General features: G+C 44.4%; 2 protein-coding genes across 2 annotated transcripts; both read right to left on the bottom strand.

The window, feature by feature from the left end:
- Positions 1-10,577: 10,577 nt before the first annotated feature.
- Positions 10,578-10,829, bottom strand: F5891DRAFT_956652 (uncharacterized protein; the record flags this gene model as incomplete). Its single annotated transcript, XM_041375421.1, has 1 exon — positions 10,578-10,829. A coding segment is annotated over one exon (252 nt), but the record flags the coding sequence as incomplete, so codon positions are not given.
- Positions 10,830-14,463: 3,634 nt separating this feature from the next.
- On the bottom strand, positions 14,464-14,715 carry F5891DRAFT_956530 (uncharacterized protein; the record flags this gene model as incomplete). The annotated part of the gene is made up of 1 exon (XM_041375415.1): positions 14,464-14,715. A coding segment is annotated over one exon (252 nt), but the record flags the coding sequence as incomplete, so codon positions are not given.
- Positions 14,716-19,062: the final 4,347 nt, after the last annotated feature.

Here is a 19,062-nt window from a genome sequence, read left to right as displayed (position 1 = left end):
CCATTTTCGGATGGTGTTATCACCAGACCCGGAGAAGATGTGTGCGCTATGGAAAGCCAGAGCACCGTGCTCACGTACATTGCCTTATTAGGCAAAATGTTTCGACGGGACTCCAGACACGCCTTGGAGCCAACCCAGTATTTGCACCTAGTAAGAGCTAGTTCGGAAACCCATGTGAAGTCAGGTTGAATCAATTTGCAGTCGGCAAGCATGGTCGGCACGCCACCCCGAACGGCTGACTTTCAACCTTGCTTGCATCGTACTACTACTGTTATTGCATCGATAATCTTAAGGATCTTGACAAGTGTTGTATCTCTACCAGCTCTTGCTGCGCATTACTGTAACTACTGTTCTCACTACAATGACACATCCAGAGATCCAACAACGCCTCCTTCACTGTGCTAAAATCCTCATCAGCATCCTGATATGTGCTACAGGATCCCTACTACAATCTACCTACTCCAAAGACCCGGAACTGTACCACACATCCATTCTCTCTGGTGAAGGCTGGCTTATGGAGCTTCTTACTGGACATCCGGAACACATTTGATGCGAACTGGGTATGCATGCACATGCTTTTGAAGCGCTCATCTCTGAGCTCCGTAACTTCGGTTATGTTGACTCCAAGTTTGTCTCGTTGGAAGAACAAGTCGCTATATTCCTGTATACTAGCATCACGGGCCTGACTACCCGGCACGTTGGAGAGCAGTTTCAGAGATCGAACGATATGATTTCACGGTGAGCGCTATTATTTCAGGCTATACTGTCATATTTATGCATAATTATGGCTGGTAAGAGACACATGGTTATGTATGGTTGATGCTAATCCCTCCACCCTGGCAGCTTTATGCATAATGGTGCCTGCATCACATTGAGCCTTTTGTGGAACTTTGAAGCTCAGCTACATTATGCCCACACTCCGCATTTTTGGCCACCTACCGTGGGAATTACCCCACAACACCCAAAACATCACCCATTTTGGAAACCTCCACAATATCAATTATTCCCACACCCTCCCCACCTCACTGCAGCTTCACCATCACACCACAATAGCTCCCTGTTCATATATAAGTAGTAGTTTAGTATATATATGTATAATATAATATAATAAACCGCTTTTTTTGTCTATTTGTGTGCCTGTTCCTTCTCCAGGGCCCTTTTAACATATGCTAGGGTAAAGAACACTTTCGCATTTTTGCCCCTTTGGTGGGACAGTGTTCTATAATATTCAGAACATGTTTATGAGCATATATGAGTGGATTCCCATCTTTATTTCACCCCCTGAAGCGTCCTACATCAATAGATATAGCACATATGCAAGAAAACACAAAATATGTTCACATTTAATTATTTCTAGGTGGACAGACTTGAAAAAATAATTCCCAGCATCTATTTAACAATAGGAACAATGTATCAGCAGCCCAGGACCATAGGATAATACCCTGTTGCATGGTGTGCCCTCCCTCTCCTGATGGTTCACCCCCTGTGAAAAAATTTCCTGTAGGACCGGACCTTAATTGAGGTGAGGGGTTTATTTCTATGTATATTTGGAGTACATCTATCATATAGCTGGCCCAGGACACACATAGGATTCTTCTACAGGAACAAAAACATAGAAAATCTCACTTTTGACATTTTTGATGTTTTTGAATGTCTTACTCTTGTATAAATGGCCAGCCCTGCTCACATATCATTAGCATATCATATATACTTGCTTTGTATGACAAGGATCAGCTCAAAATAGGCCGGAGTTTTGAGCTAGTGTGGATACTTGCTATTTCTACTGATAAGGAGCCCATACTTTCAAAACATCGAAATTTAATAATCAGACACCTGGGGTAGATTTAAAATACATTCACTATTATATAGCTAAATTTACAAAACAATCCAACAAGAATTGAGTGCTGAGGAAGTGAAATAGATAAGAAATTGACTGTGGGAAAGTTCAAAGACCCAAAACATCGAAAATGATCAGTTGGACAGTAGTAGGACTTTAATGCTGGGTCAACTCAGACATACACTACATTCCTTCCACAACCCTCTAACCTCAGGGCAGTATGTAGTATAGGTTCATTTAGTAGTCTACCCTATATCCTACATATTTTGAATGATAAATTTGACCTGTACCATATATAAATGTGACTTTGTGTAAAAATATGTCAATTGTCACTTTTCACACATATGTCATTTTACTTGTCATTCAGTCAGTCCTTCATGGATCTTTCTAAAACTTCAAATATATCATCTGGGACACATATGAGAGGTATCCAAGGTATCTGATCACTTATCACAGGCTTGATCATTATGTAGGCTTCTTATCAGTAGAAATACCCCCTGTACATCAGATATCAGGTTTGCGCCCTATGTAGGGCTGATCCTTGGCATAAAACACATGTGGGAATGTACTAATGATCATATGTGAGCAGGGCTGGCCATTTATACAAGAGTAAGACATTCAAAAACATCAAAAATGTCAAAAGTGAGATTTTCTATGTTTTTGTTCCTGTAGAAGAATCCTATGTGTGTCCTGGGCCAGCTATATGATAGATGTACTCCAAATATACATAGAAATAAACCCCTCACCTCAATTAAGGTCCGGTCCTACAGGAAATTTTTTCACAGGGGGTGAACCATCAGGAGAGGGAGGGCACACCATGCAACAGGGTATTATCCTATGGTCCTGGGCTGCTGATACATTGTTCCTATTGTTAAATAGATGCTGGGAATTATTTTTTCAAGTCTGTCCACCTAGAAATAATTAAATGTGAACATATTTTGTGTTTTCTTGCATATGTGCTATATCTATTGATGTAGGACGCTTCAGGGGGTGAAATAAAGATGGGAATCCACTCATATATGCTCATAAACATGTTCTGAATATTATAGAACACTGTCCCACCAAAGGGGCAAAAATGCGAAAGTGTTCTTTACCCTAGCATATGTTAAAAGGGCCCTGGAGAAGGAACAGGCACACAAATAGACAAAAAAAGCGGTTTATTATATTATATTATACATATATATACTAAACTACTACTTATATATGAACAGGGAGCTATTGTGGTGTGATGGTGAAGCTGCAGTGAGGTGGGGAGGGTGTGGGAATAATTGATATTGTGGAGGTTTCCAAAATGGGTGATGTTTTGGGTGTTGTGGGGTAATTCCCACGGTAGGTGGCCAAAAATGCGGAGTGTGGGCATAATGTAGCTGAGCTTCAAAGTTCCACAAAAGGCTCAATGTGATGCAGGCACCATTATGCATAAAGCTGCCAGGGTGGAGGGATTAGCATCAACCATACATAACCATGTGTCTCTTACCAGCCATAATTATGCATTACCCTGTCAAGAACAGGTGATTATTTTTTGATCTATACAATACATCTAATATTTCCTAGTTATTTTAAAAGGATTCTACACATATTCTCGTCCCCCCCGTTCTACACTACCTACGTCCACTTACCAGATGGCACTTCGGTCTCAAAAAAAATAAAAAACAACCCCAAATTTTGGCCGTTTTTCTGGGATGCTGTTGGCGCACTCGACGGAAGTCATATTCATGCGTCACCCCCTGCCTTCGAACACACTGTATACCGTAATCACAAAGGTTTCGTTTTGCAGAACTGTTTATTTGCTTGCGACTTCGACCTCAATTTTGTCTACTCTTTGACCGGGTGGGAGGGTTCAGCTAACAATTCTCAGATTTATGAGGATGTGCATGCACATGACTTCCACATTCCACGACAGAAGTACTACCTAGCGGATGCAGGATTCCTGCTTTGCCCTGAACTTCTTGTGCCATACCGTGGTGTCCATTACTGTTACAGTTCTATCTTTTCACTTCTTCACGTTGTCACATATGCTTACTCATCATTCCATAGTATTCTATTACATTCTATCGTATGATTCTCTTTCTCTTTTTCCTATTTGTTGCTCATATTAAAGCTCCGCTTCAATACCCTTATATATACCTTACTTTCTACGCTTTGTATCTTTAACTTGACCTACGCAGACCAGGGCCTGCAATCTAGCTTCATCTTCACCAGAACATTGACTTTGACTTTGATCCTTGAAACGTTAAGACGTCTAAACAACGCTGAGCGTAACAAAAGGTCAAGTTAACATCTCTAGGCACCGTTACTTGTAACTGGTGCACGAACCCAGAACCCACGACGTCTCGCTTAGGACAGAACCCCCCAGGTTTCACCTGGAGCGACTCTAGACAGTCCCTAGTCAAGACAGAAGACGACGACACTTGGACTATAGCTGAGTGGAGAACTTATTACGATGGATTAGCGCCCCAAGGACAGCGCTGGAACTTTTGGACTGAATCTTACGAAGATATACCAGCTCCTCCCCCACCGAACCCAACCACCACCGACACCACCGACACCGACTCAGACGACGAAGACATGCCTAAAGAAATCGGCTCTCTTCCTGAAGTCTTCAATGGAGACACTCGCAAGGCCACCGCTTGGTCTCTTCAGATGGAAGCATACTTCCTCCTCAACGAAGAGGTATATAACCAAGACAAGAAGAAGATCATCCTCATGTTAAGTAGAATGACGAAAGGAGAAGCAGCCAAGTGGGCTGAAGGCGAATTAAAGAGGGCAACTACCGACACTTCTGTTCTTCATTCATACGAAGTGTTTACTAAGAAGTTTAAAGCCACCTTCTACCCCAAGAACATCGTCGAAACCGCCATGAGGCGTATTTCCACCATCAAACAGACCGGCAGCGTCCCTGCCTACGCATCCCTATTCCATACCATCCTAGCTGATACCGGCATAGAAGAAGAAAACACGAAGATTCTGTTTTTCCGCACCGGCTTAAAGCGTGAGCTAGTCTCTGCTATCTTAGCCCTCGAGAACATCCCAGACACTATCGACGGCTGGCTCAGTAAAGCCCTTGACTTCGAGGTAAGGAGGACGCTCTTGAACCCGCCAAACATGGGAAGGGCGAAAGACCCTTACGCCATGGACATAGATAAGATGGAGGCAGGAGAAGATGACGATGGTGAGAAAAGTACGAGGAAGACTTACCTCACGCCACAAGAACGTGACCGCAGGCGCAAGAACGGCCTCTGCTTCAAATGCGGCAAGAAGGGCCTCGCCAAAGACTGCCCAAACCATCCTACGGTAACTACCGCTAGGAAGACCCAGACTAACTCCGCATCTAGCTCCAAGAAGGACGATGCCGAATACCAGGAGTTTCTGGAATGGAAGGCGTTTAAAGCATGCCAGGTAAAGAAACCGAAGAAGAAGGAAGAATCCGACGAAGAAGAGGATTTTTAGAACGGAGATCTGCACCGGTGTCAGATTCTCCTAGAGTAGGACTTTTAGTACAGAGCATTGGCGATCGTAATTCTATGCGTATTCCACTTACCATTTGCTCTTCTAAGGTCGAAAAAATCATCGAAGCAGCCGCACTGATTGACTCAGGCGCTGAAGGCGAGTTTATCGATTGGACATTCATCCGTCGAAACTCCATCAAGAGTCACGAACTCGATAAGCCCATACCCGTACGAAACGTGGATGGCATGCTCAACAAGAATGGAAGAATCACACGGTACTGTAATCTCTCTTTTCTCGTCCGTGGAATTCCCATGCGAACGTGCTTCCTCATCACCTCCCTGGGAGGGGAAGATGCAATCCTGGGAATGGGATGGCTAAAGAAAGAAAACCCAGGTATCGATTGGACGAAAGAAGGAATCCATCTTCGAGAAGGAAGCATCAAACTGACTTTACAAGAAGTCGAAGAAGAAGACGTCTTTTTTGACGCACAGGAAAGTTTAGATGAGGAATGGGATCCCGCTAGCGAAACCATTCCAGAATCCTTTTCTCACGAAATCCCTGACTTACTCCCCACCGAAGACGACACTGACGAAACAGATGTTATAGATCCCGATGATGTCCTCATCACCTACATTAAAGGCGAACACGTCATAGGAACATTCTCTACGGAAGTATCCGAACCTCCCCTTACTGACGAACATATTCCCTCAGACCACCGGTATTACTCGACTTACGGCACCCTAGTACGGAAAGCACAAAACACGTCACAACTACTCACTCAAGAATTTTCTAAACCCGTCAAGAAAACTTTCGAAGAACTCGTCCCCGAGTCATTCCGAAAATATCAAGATGTATTCGGAGAAGTAGCTAACAGTGTTTTACCTCCAGAACGAAAATTTGACCATAAAATCGAACTCAAGGACTCTTTCGAACCACGCAAGTGTAAGATTTATCCGCTTAACCCAGCAGAAGAGAAAGCCATGAACGATTTCGTCGACGAACATCTCGCCAAAGGAACGATTATACCCTCCAAATCCCCTCAATCATCACCTTTCTTCTTCGTAGGAAAGAAAGACGGTTCCCTCCGACCCTGCCAAGACTATAGATACCTGAACGATCACATGGTTAAGAATAACTTCCCATTACCGCTAATATCTGATCTTATATACAAACTCAAGAACGCTAAAATATTCACCAAATTCGACATCAGATGGGGATATAATAACATATGTCTAAAGAAATCAGATCAATGGAAAGCGGCATTCGCCACCGCACACGGACTATTCGAACCAACGGTAATGTTCTTCGGCATGTGCAACTCTCCGGCAACCTTTCAATCAATGATGAACAATATCTTCGGCGATATGCTTCAAGAAAGTTGGGTAATCATTTACATGGACGATATCCTTATATTTTCGGACGATTATGAAACTCACCAGAAAAGAACACACAGAGTACTGGAACGACTCCGAGAACACCGCCTTTACCTAAAACCAGAAAAATGCACATTCAACGTCACAGAAATCGACTATCTCGGTATGATTATTCGCCCCGGCTTGGTAACTATGGACCCCGCTAAATTAAAAGGTATATCCGAATGGAAGACTCCCATGAAAGTAAAGGAAGTCCGATCATTCCTCGGATTCGCTAATTTCTACAGACGATTTATTGCCGACTATTCCACAGTGGCACGACCCTTAATTGATCTTACGAAAAAAGACGAACCCTTTTTATGGACTAAGGAACGCGAAGACGCCTTTGAAAGGCTCAAACAAACCTTTACTACGGCACCTATCCTTCAAATCCCAGATAAAGCCGCACCATTTGCGATCGCAACCGACGCTTCCCTTTATGCGACAGGAGCTGTGCTCCTTCAGAAAAACGATAACGGAGATTGGTTACCATGTTCTTTCCTTTCTCAATCATTTAACCCAGCTGAACGTAATTATCAAATCTATGACAGAGAGCTTTTAGCAATCGTCCGTGCCTTGAAAGCATGGCGACATTATTTACTCGGCTCACCTTTTCCTGTGACCGTACACACTGACCATAAAAACCTCCAATATTTCAGAGACGTACAAGACCTGAACAGACACCAAGCACGATGGCAAACATTCCTTTCACAATTCGAACTACGTATCCAACATGTACCAGGCAAAGACCTGGTCATTCCCGATTTATTATCTCGTAGAACGGATCACCTTCCGGTCGATACCGACGAAAAGGACAATATTTCCATTCAACTTTTACCCGATTCATTGTTTATTAACAATATTGACACTTCCCTTACGGACAGATTACGTATTTCTTCCGCCATTGACCCGGTAGTACAGACAGCGCTAAAGGCGCTTACAGACCCAGAAACACCGCCTCCACTCCGTTCGGCTCTTTCCGACTGGAAATTGAGCGACGGAATTCTCTTATATAAAGGACTTACCTACGTACCCCCTGGCGATATTCGCCACGAACTCACTTCCCTCCATCACGATTCCCCTACCGCTGGACACCCTGGACGTTTTAAAACCCAGGAACTCCTCTCCCGCGACTACTGGTGGCCAGGTCTAGCGACCTTCGTCAAGAACTTTGTAGAAGGATGCAGTGTCTGCCAGCAGAACAAAGTAAACACTCATCCATCTCACCCACCTCTCGCTCCCATCCCCGCTGCTATCTGCAATCGACCATTCGCTCACAACACCATGCGTCAACGAATCATGTCTAAATTCGTACCATTCTCTTTAGGCGATAAGGTTTGGCTAGAAGCCAAGAACCTTCATCTCAGATATCCTAATCGGAAGCTCGCTCCGAAACGCGAAGGACCATTTATCATCACCCAAGTCCTTTCGCCCATCACGTATAAATTAAAACTTCCCTCCCAATGGCGCATCCATCCTGTATTTCATGCCGCCCTATTATCTCCCTATAAAGAAAACAATGTACACGGTCCAAACTTCATTAATGCACCACCTGACATCATTGACGGAGAGGAAGAATACAAAATCGAAGCCATCATCGGTCATCGCGGTTCATCATCCAGACAGTCTTACCATGTTAAATGGAAGGGGTTCCCTAGTTCCGAGAACGAGTGGATGACAGAAGGGCAGTTGGGTAACGCTTCTGACATTCTTTCTTTTTATAAACGATCACATCGACTTTAACTTTTGTAGTAATCTGGGCTTACTACCCTTAAAACGGGGGTAATGTTACAGTTCTATCTTTTCACTTCTTCACGTTGTCACATATGCTTACTCATCATTCCATAGTATTCTATTACATTCTATCGTACGATTCTCTTTCTCTTTTTCCTATTTGTTGCTCATATTAAAGCTCCGCTTCAATACCCATATATATACCTTACTTTCTACGCTTTGTATCTTTAACTTGACCTACGCAGACCAGGGCCTGCAATCTAGCTTCATCTTCACCAGAACATTGACTTTGACTTTGATCCTTGAAACGTTAAGACGTCTAAACAACGCCGAGCGTAACAATTACCACCTCGCGGAGTGGGGCCGTGCAAATATCAGGTATGTTTTTCTAACTTCTTCATTTATCTAACTTATATTTTGATGGCAGGCCCGTCAATAAAGAGGAGCTCTTCAACCTATGCCACGTGTCTGCACGAAACGTGATAGAGCACATCTTTGGTGTCCTAAAATGCCACTTTCACATTCTCCTTTTGGCACCAGAGTACCCCCTCGACACTCAAGCACGAATTCCTGCTGCATTGCACGCAATCCACAACTTCCTACACCTACATGATCCCAGTGAGGATGAAGAGTCGTGCGGCGAATCATACGCGTCTGAGAACCCTGATTTTCAGGGACAAGCTGACGACGATGACGACGATGATGAAGAAATGAACAACGATAGTGGTCATGTGGTGAGTGGTTGTGCAATGCGTGAATGCATTGCGCAAGCAATGTAGGATCAGTATCAGGATGTCATACATGAGAGGGCTTTGTTGGACTCAGGTTCAGACTCGGAGGTATCAGACATGTTGGATGAGAGCAAATTGGAAAGCGTAGCATAGAAACACATGTAATTTGGTATGGAAACAACAAGTACTTGGTATGGAAACAGCTAGTGCAGCTAGTGATTGAGTATGAAAAAAACAAATGAGTGCATGCGAGATTGAACAAATGGCAGGTAAACTACACGGCGCTGGCGGCACAGTTACAACTGTGGACGGACATATGGCACTTGTGGTGCTTGTGGGACCTTCTGAAATCTATACTGGATCATGTGCTGGATGAATGCGTACCACGTGTCTTTGTCATCATTTTGAAGGTATATGTCGGTGACAGCTGGGTCATCTGCAAACATGTGCATGACAATGACCATCTCCTGCAACGGATAGTAGTCTGCATCTTCCCCGTTCAAGATATGCAAGGCAGCATGTCTCTGCTTCTCCAGCCTTTCCGCATCAGTAACCATACTCTTCTCGATCACATCGGTGAGACGATTGATGGACCCTTGCATGTCCACAACAGCTGCAGCTGGCGTGATCTTGGCTGCTCTTGCAGCGCTGGTCATCATTGCAGATTGGCCACTGTCAGCATGTGACTGGGTTGCACGCGACTTCTGTTTCTTTGACGCTCGAGCCTCAGATTGTTGTGGCAGTTCAGATGTTGATGAAGGTACTGTGGATGCGAATGTGGCCGCATCATCATGGAACATGGATGTGGCATCGTGTGAGCGCTTTCCGGTACTGGAGGTTGTAGAGATAGTTGGTCGAGTGGCAGCACTAGACGGGGGAGGAGGAGAAGCGATGGTATTGGTCCCAGACATAATGACGTCACCACTTGTGCCAGCAGCAGCACTCGTGGAGCTAGTAGATCTGCCACTCATGCCAGTGATGGCACTCATGGAGCTAGCAGATCCAGGAGCCTGAGCGCCTGGGGCATCCACCCCAGGCTCATCGTCAATGGAGGGCGCGGGAACATCGGTGGCTCAGAAAGCCGCTGCCCCTCATGCGCCACCCACAGGTAAAATCTCCTGCATCCGCTCAAGATAGACCCATCTGGAGTTTCGGAAAGGGCGCATCGCAGAATTGGACTGAAAGAAATGTAGTATTAGTAAAACAACATGACATGAGAGTATAATGACATACCTTTTGCTGGACATATGCATCAAACACTGCCACTGCTGCTTCCCCCTGGATGTTTGCACCGTACTCAGGGTACCACTGATTGATTCCAGACTGCTTGCAATACTTATCAATAGCGTTGTAGATCTGTTTCAACTAAACATGTGTTAGCTGAGATCGATAAACTGATAATGTAGATTGAAATCAGCAACTCACTGATGTCCACTTTGTCTGGCACATTTTGCCAGTCTTTTGTGGGCCCTGTGTCTTCTTGGGTGCGATATCCCTCACTGCTCCATTGAATGTTACCATCTTGAAGTTGCCTCCTTTGGCACGCTCTGACCGATGTTCATGAAGGTAGTCGACCAGCGCAGTTACTTCTGATTCGGTCCAAAATGCCTTCTCTTTCTCTTGAGCCACAAGAACAGTAGTGTAATGTGCAGCAAGAGCTGTTAGAGATACAACACTTGTCAAGATATGTTTATGATGGGTGAGATGGACACCCTTGAGATTATCGATGCGATAACAAGATTACATGGTGGTACACTAGTAGTAGTAGGATGCAAGCAAGGTTGAAAGTCAGCCGTTTGGGGTATGCCGTGCCAACCATGCTTGCCGAATGCAAATTGATTCAACCTGACTTCACATGGGTTTCCAAACTAGCTCTAAAACAAGTGACTACGAAGAAGCATGTACACTAACACAATTCAAATATCACCATTCATCCACTGTGCCATCATTCTCTGACTCATCACTCAAAAATTGCCAAACTATTAAGGGTCCAACACCTGCAGAACTGCCATCCAATGGAACATTGGGTTCATCAAGCTCGGCTAGAGCATTTAAGTTGTGGATGTGAGTGTGGAAATATTATATGAGCGGGAGCTTCAGGGCACGCTAGACAAAGGTACGAGTCTCAGTATTCGTTTCTAATCTCTATTAACAAATGTTTGTACCTAGACAAAGGTACGACTACATGTATGTCAGCACTTGTGTGACCAAAGTCACTGGCAAAATGAGCATGGTGCTCTGGCTTTCCATAGTGCACCGTCCTTGGACCAACACAATGATGTCACCCAGTTTTCATGTCCTTTGATCTCGATAAGCAGCTTGCCGTTCCTTGACCATATGCAGATTGGACCATTCCCACCACTCATGAATTTGTCATTGTGTGGAGAGTATTTGATGGCATAAACCCATCTGTTGTCTTACTAGGATGTGAAAACAGTAAAATTCACCAATTTTCAGTATCCTACCACAGTCAATGGTTCAGACAAATACCAACAGTCGATAATGTGGTTGTTCATGGGAAAAAGTGTGTTGAGTTTTCAAAGGAAGTACTCAGTGACTAAAAGGGGAACAGAATCAGTAACTGGCTTGATGCAGTGCTATGATCCTAAAGAAAGTCAATAACTGGCGCGATGCAGTGCTATGACTTCAATTAATACAGATATATGTCTATGCGATGATTCTCAGAGCTATATCAATACTCCTTATCTTCACAAACCAATTGGAGATCAAACTAAGCCTCTAACACGGATCAGCCCGAACTAATACGTGACTTCGAAACCACAGAGTACACCCTCTTGACGTAGTCTTAAATGGCCAAGTTCTTAATATTAGTGACTGACTGTTAGTCTTATTTGTCTTCCCTTGCTAATGAAAATATGTATATTCTCCCCACAGAATCAATTTCCTGTGTCTAAAAGAGAACTGGAATATATTGCACTAGATGACTGATAACTGTGTACCAGCTAGTGTCAAAAGTATGGCTCAATGGTGGCCTCAAATATGCTTCTGTATGTCATGGGAAACAGTGTCAAAAAGTGGAATGAAATAAGTTAATATTTCACTCAGTGTCACTCAGTAATCTTAGAAGTGAGAATCTAAAGAGAGCCTTATGATCACTCTTCTTACTTTCAATCACTCATTCACACTCAAGCTTAGGTAATACAAGAAAATGGGCTCTCTGATAACTTGGGAGCTCTTCTATTAGAGGGGAAATGAGCCCCTTATATACTACTCTACTAGTGGCTATGCTACTGATTACTAATCTACTATTAAAGTTTCAAAGAATGTCATAGAATTTTCCAGACTATTCCACCAAACTCCAGTGGTATCTAATGGAATATTCTAGAATCTTTCAAGTCATCATTAGTGGCTTGTAAGAAATTGCTGACTAAGTGAAGAATTGCAAGTTCAAAATCCATCTTTCAGAAGTATAAGTATTATTTTTGAATGTTAAGTAGTGTTGCACTCATTTTGAGCCCAAAAATACTCAAATAAATTATGAGTGCTACAAAGAAAATTCTAGGCATAACCATAGGCTCATTATGAAGGGTATTACAAGCTCAATATTTGCCATTTTCATGTACAAAACACGTTTTGTGCATGTCACTGTGGCTGGTCTGTATGGGTGGTGCTATTTGTCGACCAGTATCCGGGTTCCAGTGTCGTATTGTGCCGTCTTCAGATCCACTTGCTATCTCCAGGGAATTGCAACACCAATCAAAGCACCTCACTGGTGCATCATGCCCCTCCCATGGGTCACCAACCATGCTGCCCTCCTTTATATTCCACAACTGCAGTCTGCTGTCTGCACTTCCACAAATGACCATGGTTTCATCTGAGGATACTACCATCGGACCTATCCCTCCCCCATCACTATTCAAAGGTCTTCCCACTGGCTCTCCGTCTCTTTTCCACTGACGAATAGAACTATCATCAGACGTGCTCATTATATTGCCACTGTTGCCCAAGTACACAAGGCTCAATATGTATTTGGAGTGACCCTGGATGACACACTCGGGCATCAAGCTTCCTGCTGGATGTTCTGGCTTTGGTTGCTTCCATGACGTGGTCCGAGTGCTGTGGTTGATAAAGTAGGACTGGCCTAGCGGTGAGATGTGCCATTCCCATCCAGGAACAGCGAGATATCTATGTTCCATGGTGAGTTCATCGCCGATTATCGTAATTTCATCCCTCACCTAGTCGCACTCCTGGTAAAGGTTGGTACCACGAGGCGATCACAAGCGTGTCATCTTGATATACTGTTTCACCATCTGCCGTCATATACTGACGCCACACAGGAGGAAGTGCTTCATTCCCACCTGATTCTAATTGAGTAAGGTGGTGGTATCACAAGGTAGCTGCTCACCTTCCCAAAGTGTGTCCCAGCGGTGCTGTGCACCATATGGTGGTAAATATTTCGCGCTCGTCCGATATATCGATGAGTGCAATGGTGCTTCACCCCGTCTCATTGACATGCTCGACTCGGCCTCTTCGTGTGGCATGACCTTGATCGATATAAGATACTGGGCTGTACAAATGGACTAGGGAGAGAAACACTGCACAAAGTCAGTAATCGAGGAGAGGGAGAGATATGGGTTCAAAGTGATGAAGAGACCTGCTATTTTGGTCAGCATGCTGTGGTTACAGGCACTTAAGTTTGCTGCCACTGCATGTCAATGGCTGTGTCACCATTGGATCATGTACTTACCTTGGTCCAGTTTGAATTTCGAGGCAGTTCGATGTACATTGGTCTGTTATGCACGTCTCGTCAGCGAGCGATGTTTGTTTGAGTGGGTATATACACATCAAATCTGTACACTGCATCATTAGTACGTAGCAGCACTCCCAAGCAATCACTAACAGTAGTGACAAGTGATTGCATGACTGACAGGAACATATATATACAACAGTTCCTTGACGTTGGCTGCGCAATATTGTTGTAATCAACACTGGTACCCCTGGGTGTTGATAGTAGTGCCCAAACCAAAGTTTTCTTGTCTCAGTAAGTAGAGAGTTTTAAACATTTGACATCAAAGCCGAAGTCATGTTCAGAACTTCAGAAGAACGACAATCAACTTCCCTAGCTTTCCCACAAATTGTAGTGAACCGTGACTTGAACGGATGAACCCTAATGTAGGCTACGCCACATCAGCCTAAACGCTCTCATCTGTCTGAGTGACCTGCTGCATGACATCACCCACAGACGAACCATTACTGCAGTTTTGTGCACTAGTAACAACCTCTAGCACACTCACTAGGCTTGCCTTCCACGGAAAAAGACGCCTCCTATTGCTCTCACTCAGACGTGCGCGCTAATGAACAGTAAATGTGTAGAGATCAAGTGGTCTGCGAGAGATTTCCCGAAAGAAGACTGACTATCTGGAAGATGATTTTTAATGACAGATGTCAAGAGGAGTCGGGACATACCGTTGATCACCCACTTCTTTACTTGACTTGATTCAATCTGCAGGATCGACGTGACCTCCAGGTCACACCCGATGTGTGCAAAACCCAGTGATGCAAATGTCAGAAGATGAATCTTCTGCTCAAGCTGTGCTTGGTCGAGTTCTGCAGGCCCATGAATAGTTCAAATACATGGCATCAATCATCATGAGCCGACTTACCGTATTTTTCGAGAACAGCAGGTTCGCTTTCAAGCCATGAATGTAATTCTACCGAAGACAGTGCCACATGCCAATGCTTAATGAGCGAAGCCACCACAGACCAATATAAGCATGAGCCGAGTCTATGAACAATTAATCAACAAACGAGCATAAGACCAAAGACCACAAGTATGCAACCTGCAGATCTGGACTGTGGGAGATTATTGCTAAAATGACACAGTGACGTAAGTTCGTCTTTCGAATGCATTTAGTGCATCATCATTCTCCTCTCAATGCTGATTCTAAGAGTCGCTGTAGGCATCAGTAAACTGGTGAGTTCTTGCTGGGGATTATGCTGATTATGGTGCTTTTACATAGTCATATATTGCTTTATATCACTTTATACTCCAATGTGACAAAAACCTTTCCTATATATTACAATATATAACAATATATGACGATATCTTCTTCTCACAGGTTCTCTGATGGCCGCCACTAGCTAAGGTAGCAGTCGTGCGGATTCTACCTACCTCATGTGACAAGTGTGATGAAAAAGTGACTGAAGACAAAATTGTAATATCAATTAATCAGAAGCCTTATGCATTAAACGGCTACACGGTTACATTGGTAGTAATACTGCGGACATTTTCTGTTAATCAGAATTAACAGAAATGGAGTAGAACATTTGTTATTTGAAATATCAGAAATTCTCGCACCTGCTTACACACTTATCCTGTGCAGCGTCACAGTCAGTCACAATCACGTGAGGTAGGTAGAATCCGCACGACTGCTACCTTACACCAGTGTGATGGTGGTCATCGGACAGTTAAGCTACAAGTCAAGATCTCTCCACAAGCCAGCAGATCTTGATGATCAATGGGAAATCATTGAGATTTTGCGCTCAGTCACCAGTCATATGAACACGTTCGAGATAGTACTTGGAGTCTTGGAAGCATCGAATATAGATCTGAACCCCCAATTCAGCTGATCAAAAGTTTGAATTGTGGTGAGTGATGACAGAACTTTTCCATCAGCTAGTGCCTATACTGCTAATCCCTGAACTTCGGTTGTCTCCTTGGCTTCGCAAAACAAGGTGATAGTATGATATTTTGTTCTAAATATTGATTCACAAGATAGGTATCATTAGGTGGCAATATGCTTTCCAGCATTGATCTTGCTTCAGAAGGTGATATCTTGTTCCGCACCAAATTTTCAGTAAACCTTGCTTCACCAGGTATATCAGTTCGAAAGAGGATTTCAGGTGGACTTCATCATCGCAAGATATACAGCACGTCCTAAAGGCAAGGCATCTTCCTACTTCCCCTTCAGATTTATCTGAGCTCATGCTAGTATCACATCCTCGCCATCAATGTGTTTCACCTTTGTCCTTGCCGTTGTCACTGCTTTACAAGGGATGTGCCACCAACCTCCTTGCTGTGATTCACAACAGTTTCTAACATCGAGAAAGTCAGGATAGCAGCAGATATATCTTCAAAAGTTCGAAAAGCAACGCGAATACAACATGGAGGTCGAACGTTTGGCATTCACTTACCTTTGTCGTGCCGCATCGTGCATTCAACAGTTATCGTGAAGTGCTCAATGTGACTTGTCCCACATGCAGCTGAGCGCTGTACTTTATAAGCTTCCACTGATGACAGAGCTTATAGGTGATGACTTTTCGACTGCTAGGCGAAAACACATCATCTGTCAAGAGTCGCTTTGGTGGGTTGCCAGTCCGAAATGGCGACCAACTAGCAACAGCAGAAAACTGCCTAATGTTGTGGGTTGCTTGTACAAAGGGGATATACATAAGGTATGGACTTCGGCACTGAGCTTTGCACGCTCTCTGGCAGCAGGTTTGACGCTTTCGAATATGCCTTTCGAATGCCGGACTCAAACATTGTCAGTTCATGTCCATCCACTAGCATATGCTACTAGTTACCAGTCAGCCCCCAATCCTGTGCACAGGCCCCCTCTGCTGTGCCTTTTTTTCTTAAAATTGCAGCTCTTTGCCATTATATCCCAATACACCAGCGAAACTCAATAGTGCCGGTGCAAACTATGGTATTAGTATCCTTTTGCACACTCTGACCCTGTTTGTATTCGATCTCCTCTGCCTTTCGAATATTCTACGTGGGGGCTACACAGACACTGGCAGAACGTCGTGCTTGCTTCAATCACGCGCTCCTTATTCAGAGAAATATATCAACGTTGTTGCGCATGTACATGGGACGGAACAAATTATATGTCGGAGACTTTTTTCCGGCATTATAATCCCCCACATTCTAACCTATTCTAACGTGCCTTCGAATCATTATGACCACCATTATGACTAGATTACGTTGCGATTACTGGGTGAACACCATAAAAATGCACATTACAATCTATTATAATATTCATCAAAATGTGTAATAAAATGCTGACTGTTATATAATAATGGGTTATAATTGGCCTAGTCGTTAGGCCATTTTAATGGATTAAAATGCCGTATAAAAACTTCCGACAATTATCTAAGATGCTTGATGCGTATGAAAGGGAAGATAAACGTTCGAGTAACAGAGTTTCTACACAATTTGACACGAAGTGGAATGCAATTGGAGGGACGACGAGTCACTCACATTTTCATCTTGAGCAAGAGGTACATCGCCGGCGTGCATGGAATGTCCTCCAGAAAACGACTTGAAGTTGAAATTCCGGTGTCGGGACTGTCGTTCAATTGGTTTGGATCCATTTGCAGGTCGTGTGCCGAAATGTATGGGAGTGAGCAAACGACGCCAACGAACAAGGGACAATGGGCTTGCGGCAGGAGCCACACAACGAGATGCGTGGTCTGATTCGTTGCCAAAGAGATCATTGGCCTGTATCTTGGTGTCAGGCGAGAAACTTCAAGAACAAGAAAGTACACTGACATATCTTGCCAGTTCTGTTTTTTTGGCCTGCTGATTAGACGCAAGGTGGGGGTCAAAGGTCTGGACATGAGAAAAGGTGGGGTTGCTCACGATTGGTGCGCGCACACCTCTCAGTTGGACTGGACGTCCCTAGTGACAGGTGAGATGTAGTGTAAAAGGGAAGCAGAGAAGACTTGCCTTGAGCTTTACATTCCCATCATGTGCGCCCTGGATGGCCAAAACCGTTAGGAAGGGGAATTGGACAACAAAGCGCATACGTACCAGAACGTTTTTGAGCGCCGTCTCCAAGTTCCATACATAAATTTGTTTGTCTACTCCAGCGCTGGCAATGTATTTTCCATCGCATGATATGGCAACAGCGACAACTCTGTCATCATGCGATTGCAAGAGTGGATCTCCGACTGCCTGATTGGTCTTGAGATCCCAGATGCGAATGGAGCAGTCAATTGATCCGCTAACAATATAGCTTTCGTTGGGAGTAAGACAAAGGGATTGGACAGGGTGAGTATGACCCCGAAAAGTGACGAGTTCCTGTCCATCAATCGCCCGCCATTTTCGGATAGTATGATCACCTGACCCGGAGAAGATATGTGCGCCGTCCTTGGACCAACACAATGACGACACCCAGTTTTCATGTCCCTTGATTTGGACAAGCAGCGTGCCATCCTTTGACCATATGCAGATCGGACCGTCCACGCCGCCGCTCATGAATTTGTCGCCTTGTGGAGAGTACTTGACGGCCATAACCCATCCGTGGCTGGTCTCTATGGGTGGTGCTATTTGTCGACCAGTATCCGGGTTCCAGCGTCGTATCGTGCCGTCTTCAGATCCACTTGCTATCTCCAGGAAATTGCGAGACCAATCAAGGCACCTCACTGGCGCATCATGCCCCTCCCAAGGGTCACCAACCATGCTGCCCTCCTTTATATCCCACAGCCGCAGTCTGCCGTCTCCACTTCCACAAATGACCATTGTTTCGTCCGAGGATACTACCATCGACACTATCCCTCCCCCATCGCTATTCAAAGGTTTCCCCACCGGCTCTCCGTCTCCTTTCCACTGACGGATCGAACTATCATCAGACGTACTCATTATATTGCCTGTGCTGCCCAAATAGGCAAGGCTCCATATGCATTCGGAGTGGCCCTTGATGACGCACTCCGGCATCAAGCTTCCTGCCGGACGTTCTGGCTTTGGTTTCTTCCATGATGTGGTCCGAGCGTTGTGGTCGACGAAGTAAGACCGACCGAGTGGTGAGATGTACCATTCCCATCCAGGAACAGCAAGATCTCCGGGATTATCTATGTTCAATGGTGAGTTCGTCGCTCCTTGTTGCAATTTCATCCCTCACCAAGTCGCACTCCTGGTAAAGGTCGGTTCTGCGAG

This window comes from Suillus fuscotomentosus, assembly GCF_016647785.1.
Source record: "Suillus fuscotomentosus strain FC203 chromosome Unknown F5891scaffold_43, whole genome shotgun sequence".
Taxonomy (NCBI): domain Eukaryota; kingdom Fungi; phylum Basidiomycota; class Agaricomycetes; order Boletales; family Suillaceae; genus Suillus; species Suillus fuscotomentosus.
The sequence above is the reverse complement of the archived record's forward strand: the minus strand, read 5'-3'. Positions and strand labels throughout refer to the sequence as shown.